The sequence below is a fragment of the Mangifera indica genome, chromosome 8 (genome assembly GCF_011075055.1).
Source record: "Mangifera indica cultivar Alphonso chromosome 8, CATAS_Mindica_2.1, whole genome shotgun sequence".
Lineage (NCBI taxonomy): Eukaryota > Viridiplantae > Streptophyta > Magnoliopsida > Sapindales > Anacardiaceae > Mangifera > Mangifera indica.
Window position 1 is genome coordinate 2,679,692 of NC_058144.1, and position 14,162 is coordinate 2,693,853.

At 35.4% G+C, this 14,162-nt stretch overlaps 2 protein-coding genes across 7 annotated transcripts; both read right to left on the minus strand.

Annotated features, from left to right (window-relative positions):
• Positions 1-973: 973 nt before the first annotated feature.
• Positions 974-4,519, minus strand: LOC123223417. Of its 2 annotated transcripts, XM_044646581.1 has the most exons (4): positions 4,103-4,519; positions 2,830-3,741; positions 2,295-2,799; positions 974-2,205 (listed from the first exon to the last, which is right to left on the minus strand). In XM_044646581.1, exons 1-4 carry the CDS (start codon positions 4,395-4,397, stop codon positions 2,019-2,021), a joined length of 1,899 nt encoding a protein of 632 aa, XP_044502516.1. In that variant the 5' UTR covers positions 4,398-4,519; the 3' UTR covers positions 974-2,018. The 2 variants fall into 2 exon arrangements, with proteins under 2 accessions (XP_044502516.1, XP_044502515.1); XM_044646580.1 differs by having other exon boundaries at positions 2,295-3,741.
• Positions 4,520-6,370: 1,851 nt separating this feature from the next.
• On the minus strand, positions 6,371-11,140 carry LOC123223418 (pto-interacting protein 1). Of its 5 annotated transcripts, none has more exons than XM_044646585.1 (9): positions 10,897-11,140; positions 10,765-10,803; positions 9,985-10,116; positions 9,550-9,800; positions 9,324-9,450; positions 8,476-8,749; positions 7,987-8,119; positions 7,772-7,858; positions 6,371-6,693 (listed from the first exon to the last, which is right to left on the minus strand). In XM_044646585.1, exons 3-9 carry the CDS (start codon positions 10,067-10,069, stop codon positions 6,565-6,567), a joined length of 1,086 nt encoding a protein of 361 aa, XP_044502520.1. In that variant the 5' UTR covers positions 10,070-10,116; positions 10,765-10,803; positions 10,897-11,140; the 3' UTR covers positions 6,371-6,564. The 5 variants fall into 5 exon arrangements, with proteins under 5 accessions (XP_044502520.1, XP_044502519.1, XP_044502518.1 ...); XM_044646584.1 differs by having other exon boundaries at positions 9,985-10,121; XM_044646583.1 differs by lacking the exon at positions 10,765-10,803.
• Positions 11,141-14,162: the final 3,022 nt, after the last annotated feature.

The window sequence follows — 14,162 nt, forward strand, 5'->3', positions numbered from 1 at the left end:
GAGAGTCGCCCATTGTCTGTATGTATAATTCTCGCAGTTAATGAGAATAAGAGAAAAAAAAAAAAGCATTCTGGAATGAAACCACTAGTGAATGGAGATAGGTAATGCGTTTTGTGCTGGTGTTTCCATATGTAGCAGCCTGTTAAACTTGGCTTATGAACGGTTTAGCTGGACTTCATATTACGGATGTAGGCGGTATCACCTCACCTCACCTCATTGGTTTAATCTTTATTATGTATTAATCGGAACTGAAATATAAGCTAAAAGAGGGACCGTTGGCAATTTCTGGAGCGGGAAGAAAAAAAACTGGTGATCATCCAATACCAGTTTTTGGAGAATAAAAAATTCAACAAAATGTCAACTGTGAATGGATGTTAACCTCGCGAGGAGCAGGTAGGTTGATTGGTTTAATTAGTATTAAATATATATAAGTGCGTTGGTTGGGTAGGCGTACACATGGGCCAACCACAGTGGGGCTCATGGAGTCAGCCCACCTAACGCGATTCACGCAAGCAGCCACTGCCAGTCTCTCGTGGACTGATGCAGTACACTATCGAATCAACACAGGACTTTTATGTCTGTTTTCTGATCTTTTAAATTCAGGTTGACGAGACCATTCTAAAACTTACCAGTAGATACTAGTTCTTGCTATCTTCTACTTTCTTTTTCATGTAATCAACAATGGCAACTAAAATCACTTTTTCCCACACAAAACTCGAATTAAATAGATCCCCACTATGGTTGTTATTAGGAATTTATTGGCCTTGACATCTTGCTTCCACTTTTAAGAGATGTAATTAACAATTAACTAGACCTTCCCTTCAAGTTCAAGTATCTTTACTACTCTTCAATCAACATTTATCTCTAACACTCCCTATCAAGGGTAATCAAACAAAATTACAGAAAAGAAACAAGAAAATGAGATAAACACATAAACTGAGGTAAAACAAGTACGAAGACAAGCAAACTCAAATTGCAGAACAAACAGTTCATATTTATAATATCTGCAAACTGCAGGCACTCAGAGTTTTTTTGTTCACCCTGACATTAAGGATACAACCAACTTAAAAAAAGAAATATTATTATGAAGTCTCAGATAACATCTTACAGTACTATAGTAGAAATTTATTAACGACAGTAGCTTCCATGACCCAGAAACCAAGCATGTACTCACCATAAATGGCAATGGATAACACTCTCAGTCATATACTTCTACATCTGCCACCAAGAGGTAGGTTGATTGAAATAGAACATCTTTCTCCCATGAGCAAGCTTCAATAGCTTCAATATTATTGTTGTAGGCTTGCTTCAAATTTTCCACCATTAACTTTGTTCCCATACACCAAATGCACTGTCAAGTATCCATAAGTTTCAGTCTTGAACCATCTTTCAACAGACCTTGTATCCCTGGAAGTTGTTTAACATATCAATACAGCAACAGTGATTATAATGTTTAGCCACATTGCGGATTGCTACACAATTCGAACTAACCCACGGTAACAGTGGCTGCTTCACTTCCTTCTAAATATACTAGTTTGAACAGAAGATCTCCACTATTTACTAACAATATCATTCTTAACACAAGCTAGTGTGGAAAGATAAGGCTTCGCTCAATTTTTTTTATGCAATTTCCACATATATCAAATGAATAGCCATAATGGATGAACTCCACATAATGCCACTGCTGCAAACTCTGCTTCAGACCCTGCTTCAGAAAATGCCAATACAGGATTCTACTTGTCCAAACCAATAAGTGGCTTTCCTTCCATCCACATACACCCAACAGAGCTTCCCACCAAACAAGAGATTACAAAAAAAAAAAAAAAAGAAAGAGACAGAGAGAAAATAACCTAAAACTACTTACTTGATTCATGATCTACATGCTCCCGTTCACCATAATTTTTAGACACTTATGATTGTAATTCTAAGTGACCCATGCCCAGTCTCAAATTTAGTATGTAGCAATTATGAACACTTACTTGGGCCACTTCTCTCTACCAAACCGATTTTAGTTTTGATCAAGCACTGGTTTCATTACCAGTTTCAATTTTTGTCTCAGGAAGGGTAATAGTAATTGGTAACCATCCAGAATGATGATGAACAATCCATTTTTTTATGGTTATCATCATATTCAAGATCTGAAGCACATCACCAAGAGCAAGTTCTTCCAAGCATGCCGTTTTAAGGGTCCAAGCTGCTTCATACCTGTAAAGTTAGATGAAACTGGGTGGGCAAATAATTTTATCAAAAAGATTAGAATGCAAGTTAAGGAGCCAAAAATTTACTAGAATTACCTGCATTGAGAAGCCATTATCGCTGATCTTCCAGATGAGGAAGTTAAGAACTTTTGTATTCCATCCCATGTTTCTTTAGGGTATTGATTAGGATTACCACTTATAGGGTTCACACACTTCCATAATTTGTCATTTTTACGAACATACAACTGCAATTGACCTATGTTTTGCTTCACTACCATATTTTGCTCAATTGCACTATTCAAAGCTTTTCTTACATCGGTATTGCGGTGTTTTGGATCTCCATAACGAATGCAATCAGCTATGTTTCCTTCCGTGGGCATTATTTTCTCAGTTTTCAGGGTGTTCAAGGCAAGTAAGATAACCCCAATAAGGCCTTGAACATATTCAGGTGGTGCTCGTCCTTGAGTTCCCCAGGTACCATTACTAGAAGCAGTAGTAGTTGTAATTGAGGATGATGATAAAGGTGGAACTCCAGGACCATGGAAATACCTATTGTTTAGAGTATCACAATGAACCGACTGGCCACTTTGCACAACATGGCTTTTCTGTGGTACATTAAGGGTAGCTGGATTTGGAGATTCAATATAGCTAGTTTTAAGTTCTTCTCCACTTTGAGGACGGAAATTAGGATTATTTTGAGCATAGTTGTGGTATTCAGACACACTTAGTTTACTGATATCAGGCAGGTTTGCTAGTGGAGCTGTTGGGAACCTAGGGCCATTTGAGCCAGGATGCACAGCACGGAAAACATGATTTTGAGAAATAGGAGGTAGAAAATTCTCCTGTGCATAAGTTGGTTGCATAGGGAAGTTATTTGGTCTCAAAGAGTGAGGATACTGGTTCTGAATATTTCCATTACTCCCTGAAGGATCAGGATTGCTAGGGAAAAAATTTGGAGTAGACCTACTTGCAGAGATAGCAGGTTCACCTGTGCCACCAAAGAACTCATGTGGGGCTTTCTTAAACTGCTTTCCTTGTGTATATTCCAACTGATAAGAGTAATCATTGCTCTTACTTTCTTGAATCATGACTGGCACATTTAAGGCCCGTGATACACTGGGCTGACTAGGGGTCTTGCGCACATATTTCCCCTTATATTTTGCTTCACCAATCCTAGATGTATTTGGGCTAAAAGCCATTGCCTGGCTTTCTTGTGCTGGTTCAGAAACCGGGCCGTATGGTATTTCAGGGTTAAAGGTACTAAAACCATTAGCAAGCTGTGAAGATTCACCATTGGAAAGAGGGGGTCCTCCCGCTGAAAGGCTTGTCCAAAGCCATACACTCTTAGCTGCTGCAATTAATGGCGCAGATGCCTTCTGTGGCTGTGCCAAGAGAATATTATACCTCCTCATTCGCAACTGATGGAGAGCATTAGAAAAATCTCTATCCCCGGAAATCAGGAGATAATTCGAGGGAGCAGGGTTGTCCACTGCCCAAAACAGCATATCTACTAAAATCTTCTTATCACTCGCATCTTTAACACCTGTTTGTTCATTACTTAAAATGTCATTTTAAACATTTAACAACCACCTATTTATATATCTACATTTCTTGCCCTCCACTACACATTTTGCTCATAAAAAATTAGCACAGTCCAGTGAAGGTCTAAAAAGCAAAAAGACTGATATAAATTAAATACAGAAAACGCTAAAAAAAACAAAGAAATTCAAGAGTCCGACAAGGATGATCGACTGATGGATCAAGAAAGCCGAATCTTCAGTAAAAAAAAATATTTACACATCGACGTTAAAACTCAGCCAAAATTTAACAAAAAAAAAATACATCTGCATAAAAATAAAAGGTTTACGGTATCACAAGCTTGAGAGAGTTAAAAATAAAAGTACCAGCAGGAACGTGATTCAGAGCGATTCCAGTGCTGGAGAGCGCGTGCTGGACAGACGCGGGGATACGATTAGTGTCGCCGTAGGCGGAGATAGAGACAGGCCCACAGTAGTTCATCTTAACTAAGGCCGAACTTATGTTCTGCGCGATCGCGTGCGGATCACAGTTCTTTGGTACCTGACAGTTCTCTATGTCCCACCACACCGACGTCTTTGCAGTCACGTACTGTGGCTCCGCCAACGACGGAGTAGGTACCGCCGCTAAGGTGCTGGAAGTTCCGGTCACATCTCCTCCCATCTGTGTTGGCGCACGATAGCGTTCCTTAGGCGTAAGATAGCATGAAATTGGGGAAAGCTTTTTCGTTTGTTGGTTCTGGACTTTTCGGGCGTGTTTCGCTCGCTTGCTTCCACTAGACTGAGAGCGGAGGCCGCTTTAAGGTGGGCAGAATATTAATTAAATTACAATTTTAACCCTCAATAGCTACATATAATTTTTTTTATTGTAATATTAAATGAAAAATAGGGGTATTTTGGAACATATATCTTTTTTTGTAGCGTTATTTATTGCATTCAGACGTGCGGCGCGGGCAAGGGAGACTATACTTGACCATAAACGATTGGTTTTTCCATTTCGAAAATATCGGATTTAAATTTTAATAATAAAATTACCAATTTGTAAGACCCTCAGTGGACTTTATACATCTGTATTGGTTTCTTAGGTCAAAGAAAATTAATAATAATTGTAAGTTTATTAATTTTAATTTTTGTATCTATAAAACTATAAATAAAGCTAATAAAATCATCTTTTTACTGCTTCAGACATTGTCCATATTAGCCTTTCCATCTGTAAAGTAATCTTTGTTACTCAGCATTCAACCTGTAGAATTGGGAATTTCTTCCTAAGCAAGAAAACAACAAACAGAGCAAATTGGGATAGAATCCACCGACCCTTTTTCCCCCCAGGAATCAGAATGTTTTACATTTCACTTTAAACATCGGCACTCTTTTGAGAGACACCCCAAGTTTCACTAAAAAAATTCCTCTACCTGCTACTATTATGTACAAATTTTTGGCCAATATGGAAATTTTTCTCTATAACTTGAGTTGCAAAATATGCTGCCTTCACCCAGGATGAGACACCCTCCAGGAAGGGGCAAGAGATGCTTCCATCCACAGGAGGGATTCCTAGCTTTAAGGGAATTTGTTGAAACTGATAATAATTGTTCAATTTGTGAGGATGTTTCCTTGATTCTCTTTTCCATGTTACAAGTAATTTTCTTTCTTATCAACTTAAAAAGATTAGAAGAAAACAACACCTTTGCTGCTCTATCAAGGAAACCTTTGTGAAGGAATTTGAGATACCCTGGCCAGGGCATTACAAGACCACATAAAGGCAAGAAATATAAAAGTTTAACAATTATCAAACTTTATGTACCTATCATGTAGCCATTTATGTTGAGTCAAATTATCGATAACTGAGGAAATTTTACTGTTGGAAAGACAATCAGTATCCAGTCTTTCCAAAGAACTGCAATTAGGATTGATGAAGTCTACTAATAAAGCTGTAAATTAAAGACCAGGCCACAGAGATAATTCAAAAGGAATATCCAGATTTTTGTCATATCCCCTGGAATTTCTATGCCCGGCATTTCCTGGAAGCATCATGGAATAGTAGACAACAACACCAAGCTACGGATGAGTCGGACAATTCAAAACAATTTAGAAGTTAAAATGGTCCACAAAGAAAAACTAATTCTTAGGAATCACATCTTCAGCAATTTTCCCTGCACCATGTCCCAAAAATGCACTTGCAGAATTTTGAAAAGTGTGCTAAATCATTGAGAGTGTGAAAATTATAGACTTGATTGTGTTCTTGTATAAACAAACAACAGTTTCTTGTAAAACACGTCACATCTTAATATGTCAATGCACAATTTTCTGCTGTTGCACGTTGCCTCCGCGTATCTAAAGTGACATCCAGTCTAGAGAATCAGAAATGGCACTAATCTTTGACACACTAAAAGTAATGGAATTTCACGGCTTTTTGCTGCTGCCTTTTTCCCCTTTTTATGTCAATAAGAAAAAAGGAAACAATAATGAGAATTTTTCTGTTACTTGGTCGCTTTCCTACCTGTCTCCTCAAACTTAAGCGTCCACCAGTTCACACTTGACAAATGCTTCTCTAAGTCAGTCCAACGTCATTCCCAACAAAGACTTGCTAATGAATAATAAATTTACATTAACCGGGATCATTATGAGTAAAGAAAACAATAGAAGCTGAAGCCAAATATTAATTACGAGAAACACTGATGAGTGTGAGAAACAAACAAATTCACCCATTATAAACAAATCAAAAATACCATATATAATTGAAGCATATAGAACCTCAACAAATAATTTAATATCGCCTCCTAAAACAATCCCTTTTATCATATTTTGCACACCAAAAGCGGTAAAAAGAGTCATTAATTGGGTGTTTCACCAGCAGGTCCAGGCCGAACATTTAACAGGGGTTGGAGTGCTTTGACAACAATGCTCATATTTGGCCGAAAATCAGCTTCATATTGCACACACAAGGCAGCAACTGCAGCCATCTGTAATCAGATAAAATAAAGCATAAATTAATAACAGTCTCACTATAGCCACTAGGGCTAGACTCGAACCAAGTTCGTTCGAGCTCAAACTTAAGCTCGGTTCGAACAAGCCCGAAACAAGCCAACCTTAGCCGAGCTCGACTGGCCAAATTTTTCAATTAAAAATTTTCATACAAAGCGATGTCGTTTTGACCAATATGTATTAAAACGACGTCGTTTTAAGAACGAACAACGAGCCAAGCCAAATTCGAGCCAAGTTTGAGCTTGACTTTCACAAGCTAGAACTCGAGCTCGGCTATATGTAAACTGAACCGAGCTCGAGCTCGGCTGGGCTCGAATCCAGCCCTAGTTGCCACCCCTCAGGTGCCAACACTCAAAGATGTAGTTGAGCCGAGCTGCAACAAGTTGGTGAGATCTCAGCCTGAGACAGATTTGGCTGACTAAAGCTTGGCTTGAAAAATCATTTTTAACCCTCTAACCTTAAAAATTATTTTTAAATTATAATTTAAACCATATAACTTATGTATTTATCAATTATCTCTATCTTTAAAGTAAAGAAATTAGATTTAAGAGATGAAAGTGTAATATTTAAAAATTTTGGAGATTTATCAATATTTTATCTATGTCCCAAGCCGACCATTCTTAAGCTTGAGCTTGGCTCGAGAGCTGAACTCAAGTGGCTTGAGGTCAAGCTTGGCTCAACATTAGTCGAGCCAAGACCAAGTTGCTCACAAGCAACTTGGCTCAACTAACACCCCTACCAACAATGTAGAGTTTACAAGATACAAGGACACAATTGGACAGGGCAGTTTAAAATTACAGTTCTAGGACCAAAATTATGAAACACTTAGAAAGATTCCTGATGCAATTCTTAGCCACATGAATTGCAAGTTCAGAATTCTAGATTATTTTTCACTTTTACCACCTTCCAATAGCCAATAGCACCCACTTATAAAACGCATTATTACCGAAGAGGTTCTCCCACTCTCTCTCTCTCTCTCTCTTTTAATTTAAACTATAGTTAATTCTATCTTTCCACTTAGAATGGGGAATGAAAAGAAAGAAGCAGAATAAGTACCTTTGCAACTGCCTTGGGTGGGTAATCTACTCCCAGTCTTGCATCAATACACTGCCTAACTTTGTCTTCACTTAGTTTTGGTGTAGCCTATATTAACCAAAAATAATCATTAAAGTTGAGACTAAAAAATGAAAATAACTGTATCTCAGTGCTCAGAGATTGAAATCAGAGCACATGAGCTCAAAATAAGAATAAAAAGAAATGTAAATCAGTACCCATGTTACTAGACTCTGCTGTCCACGTGGCAATGTATGATCAACAGGTTTTCGCCCTGTTAGAAGCTCAAGCAGGACAACGCCAAAGCTGTACACATCACTCTTAGCATTCAACTGTCCAGTCATTGCATATCTGTCACGACCAGAACAAGACAATAAATCTACAATGGTCAAGTCTCAAGAAAATACATTCTCACATATTTCTAAAATGAGAAATATAGTAGTTTAACTTGAGCTTGGTTTGATTCGCAAAGATACCGTTGATTAGAGACTAAAGTGGGAGTCCCATGATATATGTGCTTCAGCAGTATGTAAATTTCAAGTTTTGAAAATATCTTAGAGATTAAATAAAGCATCACTATATTTTAAATATTTAGATGTCCAAATGAAATTCCCATAATTGAAAAACAAAAGCTCAGACAGGTATCCCAGATGTTATCCCTTAGCCGTAAGTTAATATGACTGCCACAAAAGTAGTAGATAGCTTACTCAGGTGCATGATAACCAAAAGTTCCAAGAACACGAGTGGAATGAAGGCGTGCTGCCATATCAGGAGCTTGATTAGACAAATCAAAGTCTGCAATCTTTGCTACATCATCATCAAAAATTAGTACATTGCTGGACTTAATATCACGATGGATGATGTGAGGGTCTGCTTTTTCATGTAAGTATTCAAGCCCCTTTGCAGCACCTACAGCAATTTTTACTCGCTGTTGCCATGATAAAACAGGGCCAGGCTGAGCTCCTTTAACACCTTTCCTTCCTGCATTGAAAAAAAAAAAAAATTAAAACAGTAATATTAATAAACAAGTACAGTTCTCTGTGTTCAAGGGACCAGAAGTGTGGATCATTGAAGTTATCCAAGCATCATGATACTTCCTAGAGCACTTTCACCTCACAAATTGACTGATTAACATGAAACAAATAAGAAAAGTTTCAACTGCAGGCAGATTATTTAGAAAGTCACAGTTTGACATCTACAGCAGAAACTAAAGGCCAATCATATCCCACAAAATTCAAGTGGATTTGGTTGCCCGCAGAACATAGTGGAACCCAAATAAGAAAAAATTGCTGCCATTTAATCAGAAATTGCAAACATAGCAGCCATCAATTTGTCTCAAATCATGGATCTGCTTATCAGAACTGAACTATATCTGATTCAAAGTTATTAAACAACACCAGAAATTTTCCCTATTTTTAGCATATAACTTTTTTTCATGAATTAACAATCATTAACCATATCAAGTTAGCAAGATAATCAACCAAGATCTAGCAGCGAAAAACATCAAATATCTGATATCCTTTCAAATTGGAAAATGGAGCATCATCACACATACCATGAAGAATATCATGAAGAGATCCATTAGACGCAAACTCATAGGCAAGTACACGTGAATTTCCATCAACACAGTAACCAAGCAATTGAACAAAGTTTTGATGCTTCAACCTTGATACCATGGAAACCTGTGAATTTACACATCAATTAGTGTGTAAGTCTGAACATATGATGTGATACCATGACATATTATGTAAAATATTATCATTTACAGTTGCCAACTAAACCTGGGCTAAAAATTCTTCATCAGGTTGCTTGCTGGCATCTAACTTTTTTATTGCTGCTGCTTGCCCACTTTTAAGAACCCCATAATATACTCTTCCATATGAACCTTCTCCAATCAAAGCATTTGTTCCAAAGTTTTCAGTAATTTCCCTCAGTTCCTCTGCTGAAATAGCAGGGACTTCAATGGGCTGGACTTTCACAGTTTGAGCACCCCTGGGTGCTGCTTCTGATGCAGGATAACCTCCATCAGTTCCTGCGTATTAAATTGAAAAGATTAAACCAATCAAATTGCTAAGGTAATAGAAATGCTAATAACAACCCTTGCCTATCCCCATCAGAGCCCGCCCGCCCACCCACCCACAGAAAAAGGAAAAGAAAATCTAATTCAGTATTACTCAAATATATCATCCTTTAAGCGGTCAGGACCACAATGCTACCTGCTGAATTTTTTGCCATGTATGGGTTTCCATTGTCAGTGGCTTTATGCATATCATCGTCTTCACAACAGCTGAAGCAGCTCATGATTCAGTCCCTCAAGAATGTGCCTCTTTGATTCCACAATAATCAATCTTTTCTAGATTTTTTATTTAAAAAAAAAAGCCACTATAACTTTTAATTGTATTCAAATAGCAGAAAAAAGATAAAGACATATTACAGTTATGGATGCCACAATCATTTAATGTTATTGAAACTAAACTTTCCCACTTCCTCACCCAGAGGAACTTGATCATCCAATCAAAATGCACAGAATCAGCAGATCACTATTATAAATTCAAGAAATGCTACCAAGCGAGTTAATGGCTACCATTTCAGTATAGAACAAACTCTCACAAAAAAACCTTATGGACTCCAAACAAGGCTTCAAACGAAAAAGAAAACATGTCCATATACATATCAAAACGTAGTTTCTTAACATCTTAGCAACAGAAATTTTGAATTACACAAATTGCATATATAAGTGTAGTGCATCAAGCTAGTGATAAGAGTAACAAGTGCTTGTTGAAAAAACGCCGCACACTAGATCACTGTTTACTCTCTCAATCTACTTCAATCCATAACGCTCGGCGACCAAAATTCTAGATCGAACCAACAACCATCAAAGAAAGCATCTTAAATCAAATTAACATCAAAATTCACCAATCACATACAGTAAAATCTTATAATTCAGTAACAGTCATTACATTTCTTTAAAAAAAACACAATAAAATTTTATTTACCTAACAATTTATGCTAAATATTTGTCTGAGAATCAGCCGCTACTCATCAACATAAGATTGATCACATGAATGTTGTTAAAAAAAAATAAGAAAAAAAGGAATAAAGAAAGAGTTGAGAAGACAGATCCGTACATAAGTTAAAATAAACAGCAAGCAAGAAGTGTAAAGTTGGATGAATCTCTGAAGCGAGAGTGTGCGAGTGTATCGTTGGAGATCCACGAGGCCGGCGAGACGGTGCGCAGGATAAGGGGAGGAAGGGTGGGTAGGATGACGAAACGTATTCAGTCTCTTGACTTTGGTGTTGGCTTAGCTCCTTAATAGGATTTTTATCGAATAGATTTTTGCAGTTTTGTGTATATATTTGTTTATTTATTACATTTATTTTTCAGCTCTGCTTGCCACCAGACTTGACCGAGATCAGGTTGATTTTTTAAATGGAAATGTAATCGAAGGTGCTGGAGACGACCCTAGTTGATTAGGTGGCAACGTATTATTGGCTTACTAGTCATAGAGTAAAGAAGTCTCCTCGCCCTTGCTTTAAAGCAACCTGGTTTGATTTGAGCCAGGTCAGCTCGCGTGCGGTTGAATACATCCCTTTAATGTTTTTTTTACCGTGTACTCTTTTCTTTGTATAAAACAATCCACCATTTGGTAAATTCCAAATTTTGTATGTCTGTGTGCACGATACTAGTCACTACGACGGCACGAGTTACTGCTGTCCAATTTACTTTTCAGTTTGTACAGTTTTTCTTTGTCGATGCCGCATTAAATGGGATTATAAATCAAATTAACCCCAACACGCATCTAGTTAAATTTTTGTATGACTGGGTTATATTATTGGCAAAAGGCCTAAGGTTTGGCCTAACTCCCTCCTTCCATTCATTCATTTCTAAAATTTTAAATATTCATTAATTTATTAAAATTTTTAATTAAATTTAAAAATAAAATTATTATTTTAAAAAATATTTATATTTTTTTTTATTTAAAAAACTAATAATTATTATTTATCCATAATTTTGAAAACTTATTTTTTTTTCTTAGAGTTTATATATTTTTTTTATTTTCTTCGCATATTTTCTACCCAATAGCAAGCGTCCTTTCTCTATCACCGTTAATAACCTTTTTCTTCAACTCTCTCTTCACTCTAGATGACACACAATGACAAAATCAATCTTAGTCTCAACTTTCTTCTTCTTCTTTTTCTAAGAACTCTTTAGTTTCTTTTTCATTGTTGTTTGTCTAACAATTTTCAAACGAAAAACAAAGAAAGAGTTGAAAAGTTCTCCTCTACAAATAGTCGAGGGATGCAATGACCAGAGATGACGAAGAGAACCAAAAAAGAAGACAAGAGGATACGTGCGATGGTGAGGAGAATCAGAAGAGAAGAGATGTGTGTGATGACGAGAATAACTAAAAGACAAGAGACGCACAACAATAAGGAGAACTAGAGGCGAAGATGAGTACAACTTCACCGGACACATGCTCAATCATTGGAGAAGAGAACTAGACTGAAGTTGATTAGAGATACCCAAAGAAGAGAATGCATGCGACAACTATCAGAAAGAATAATCATAGAAAAGAGGCAATGTGGAAGTTGCAAAAATATGGGGTGGCAACTATAAGAGGAAAAAGTGTGTGTGGGTGAGATAGATGGTCAAATAATAAAAAATAAATAAAATTTTTAAATAATAATTTTATCCTTAATAATAATATTAAAATTTAATAAATAATTAATTTTTTAAATATTAAATTTACACCTTGGACTATTACCAAGTCAAAATGTGAGACTGGGTCCACATGACAGGGCAGGAGTTGAATTGGACCGCTACTGGGCTTAGAATTAATACACCACCTTTCTTTCTTTCTTCATAAATTATAATAATAAATAATAAATAAATAATAATAATAACTGTTTAGTTTGATAAAATAAAATATTAACTTAATAATTATTATTAGTATTTTGTATTTAATTTATTAATGATAAAATATTTTAATAATTTTTTATTAATAATAATAATATGATAGATAATATAAAAAAATGTGATTGTTATCTCTATTTTAAGTATTAAAAAATTATCAAAATAATTTAGATTTTATTATAATTATATTTTTATTTATTTTTTATGATAAAAATACATTTATTTTTAATTAATATAATAAAAAATATTTTAAAAATAATTATACCTAAAATTATTTAAGTAAAATAATATTTTAATATTATTTTATTATCTTCAATCAAATATAATAACTATTTAAACTTATAAATTTTTATTAAATTTAATCAAATATAATAATAATAATAATAATAATAATTTATATTTAATAATTTTTTATCTTTTACTTTTAATAATAAAATATAATAATTTCAAAAGTACCCTTATAATAGTTATTGTCCTGATCAATACCATGTCAGCATGCATATAAGATGTCTCATGACTTTGGCCTAAACAATTTCTAAACTGGCAAAAGCCTACAGAATTTCTATGTATAAAGCTTACTGAGTAATGATTTAATGCACAATTCTCCTTCATATTTATAACTTTTATTATCTTTTGGGCCACTATGAACACTCTGACAGCCCAATAAGAAAAACTGGCATACATTCTAATTTCTTATCTTCTTTGAATATTTTAGCGCATGATTTCAGAAATACACCTGTTCACGGGAATCGCATTTTTTGAGCGATGATTTATTTGAGATTCTTTCTGGGTATATGATTGATTTTATTAGTTTTGATTATCATTAGAGATCAGACGGTTGTCAGGTTGGAGGGGGTCTAAAAATTAAAATAAATTTGCAGCTGCGGCGAAAGAGTGAGCTAACTGAACCAAACATGATAAAATAATCAATTAAAAAATAAATATAATTCATTAATGAAAATATATTTTTTTTAAAATTTAAAATTTAAAATTTGTCATTTTATCAAATGTGAGGTTGAAAATACTCATTTAGCCTAATAAATAATCGGTTCAGAGAAAATTAGAGGGTGACGACGGGCATCTGATGGTTGGATTTGTGGGGTCATGTGCCCACTACCTGCCCGTATCCCGCCCCATTATCACCATAAATCTTGACTAGGGAGAAGGAGAATCCCAAAAACAGAAGAAAGAAGATTAAGCACTAATACATGACCACTAACTAGCTTTGGAAAGGCGTAATTGGAGCCACAAATTTAAAAATGACTCCAATTAATTAATGAATTAATGTGGCTCTCAAGTATTGAATTGGAGCAAGCAATTCAGCATTTAAAAACATAAATCAAGTCCTAGATATTTGTAACAAAAGTATGGTTTATCAAGTCAAATTCCTAATCATATTCTCCAAACATATATTCATGGAAGAGATATGAGTAAAAATACTACCTTTTTACTTATAATTTTACCCAAATAAAGGTTTTT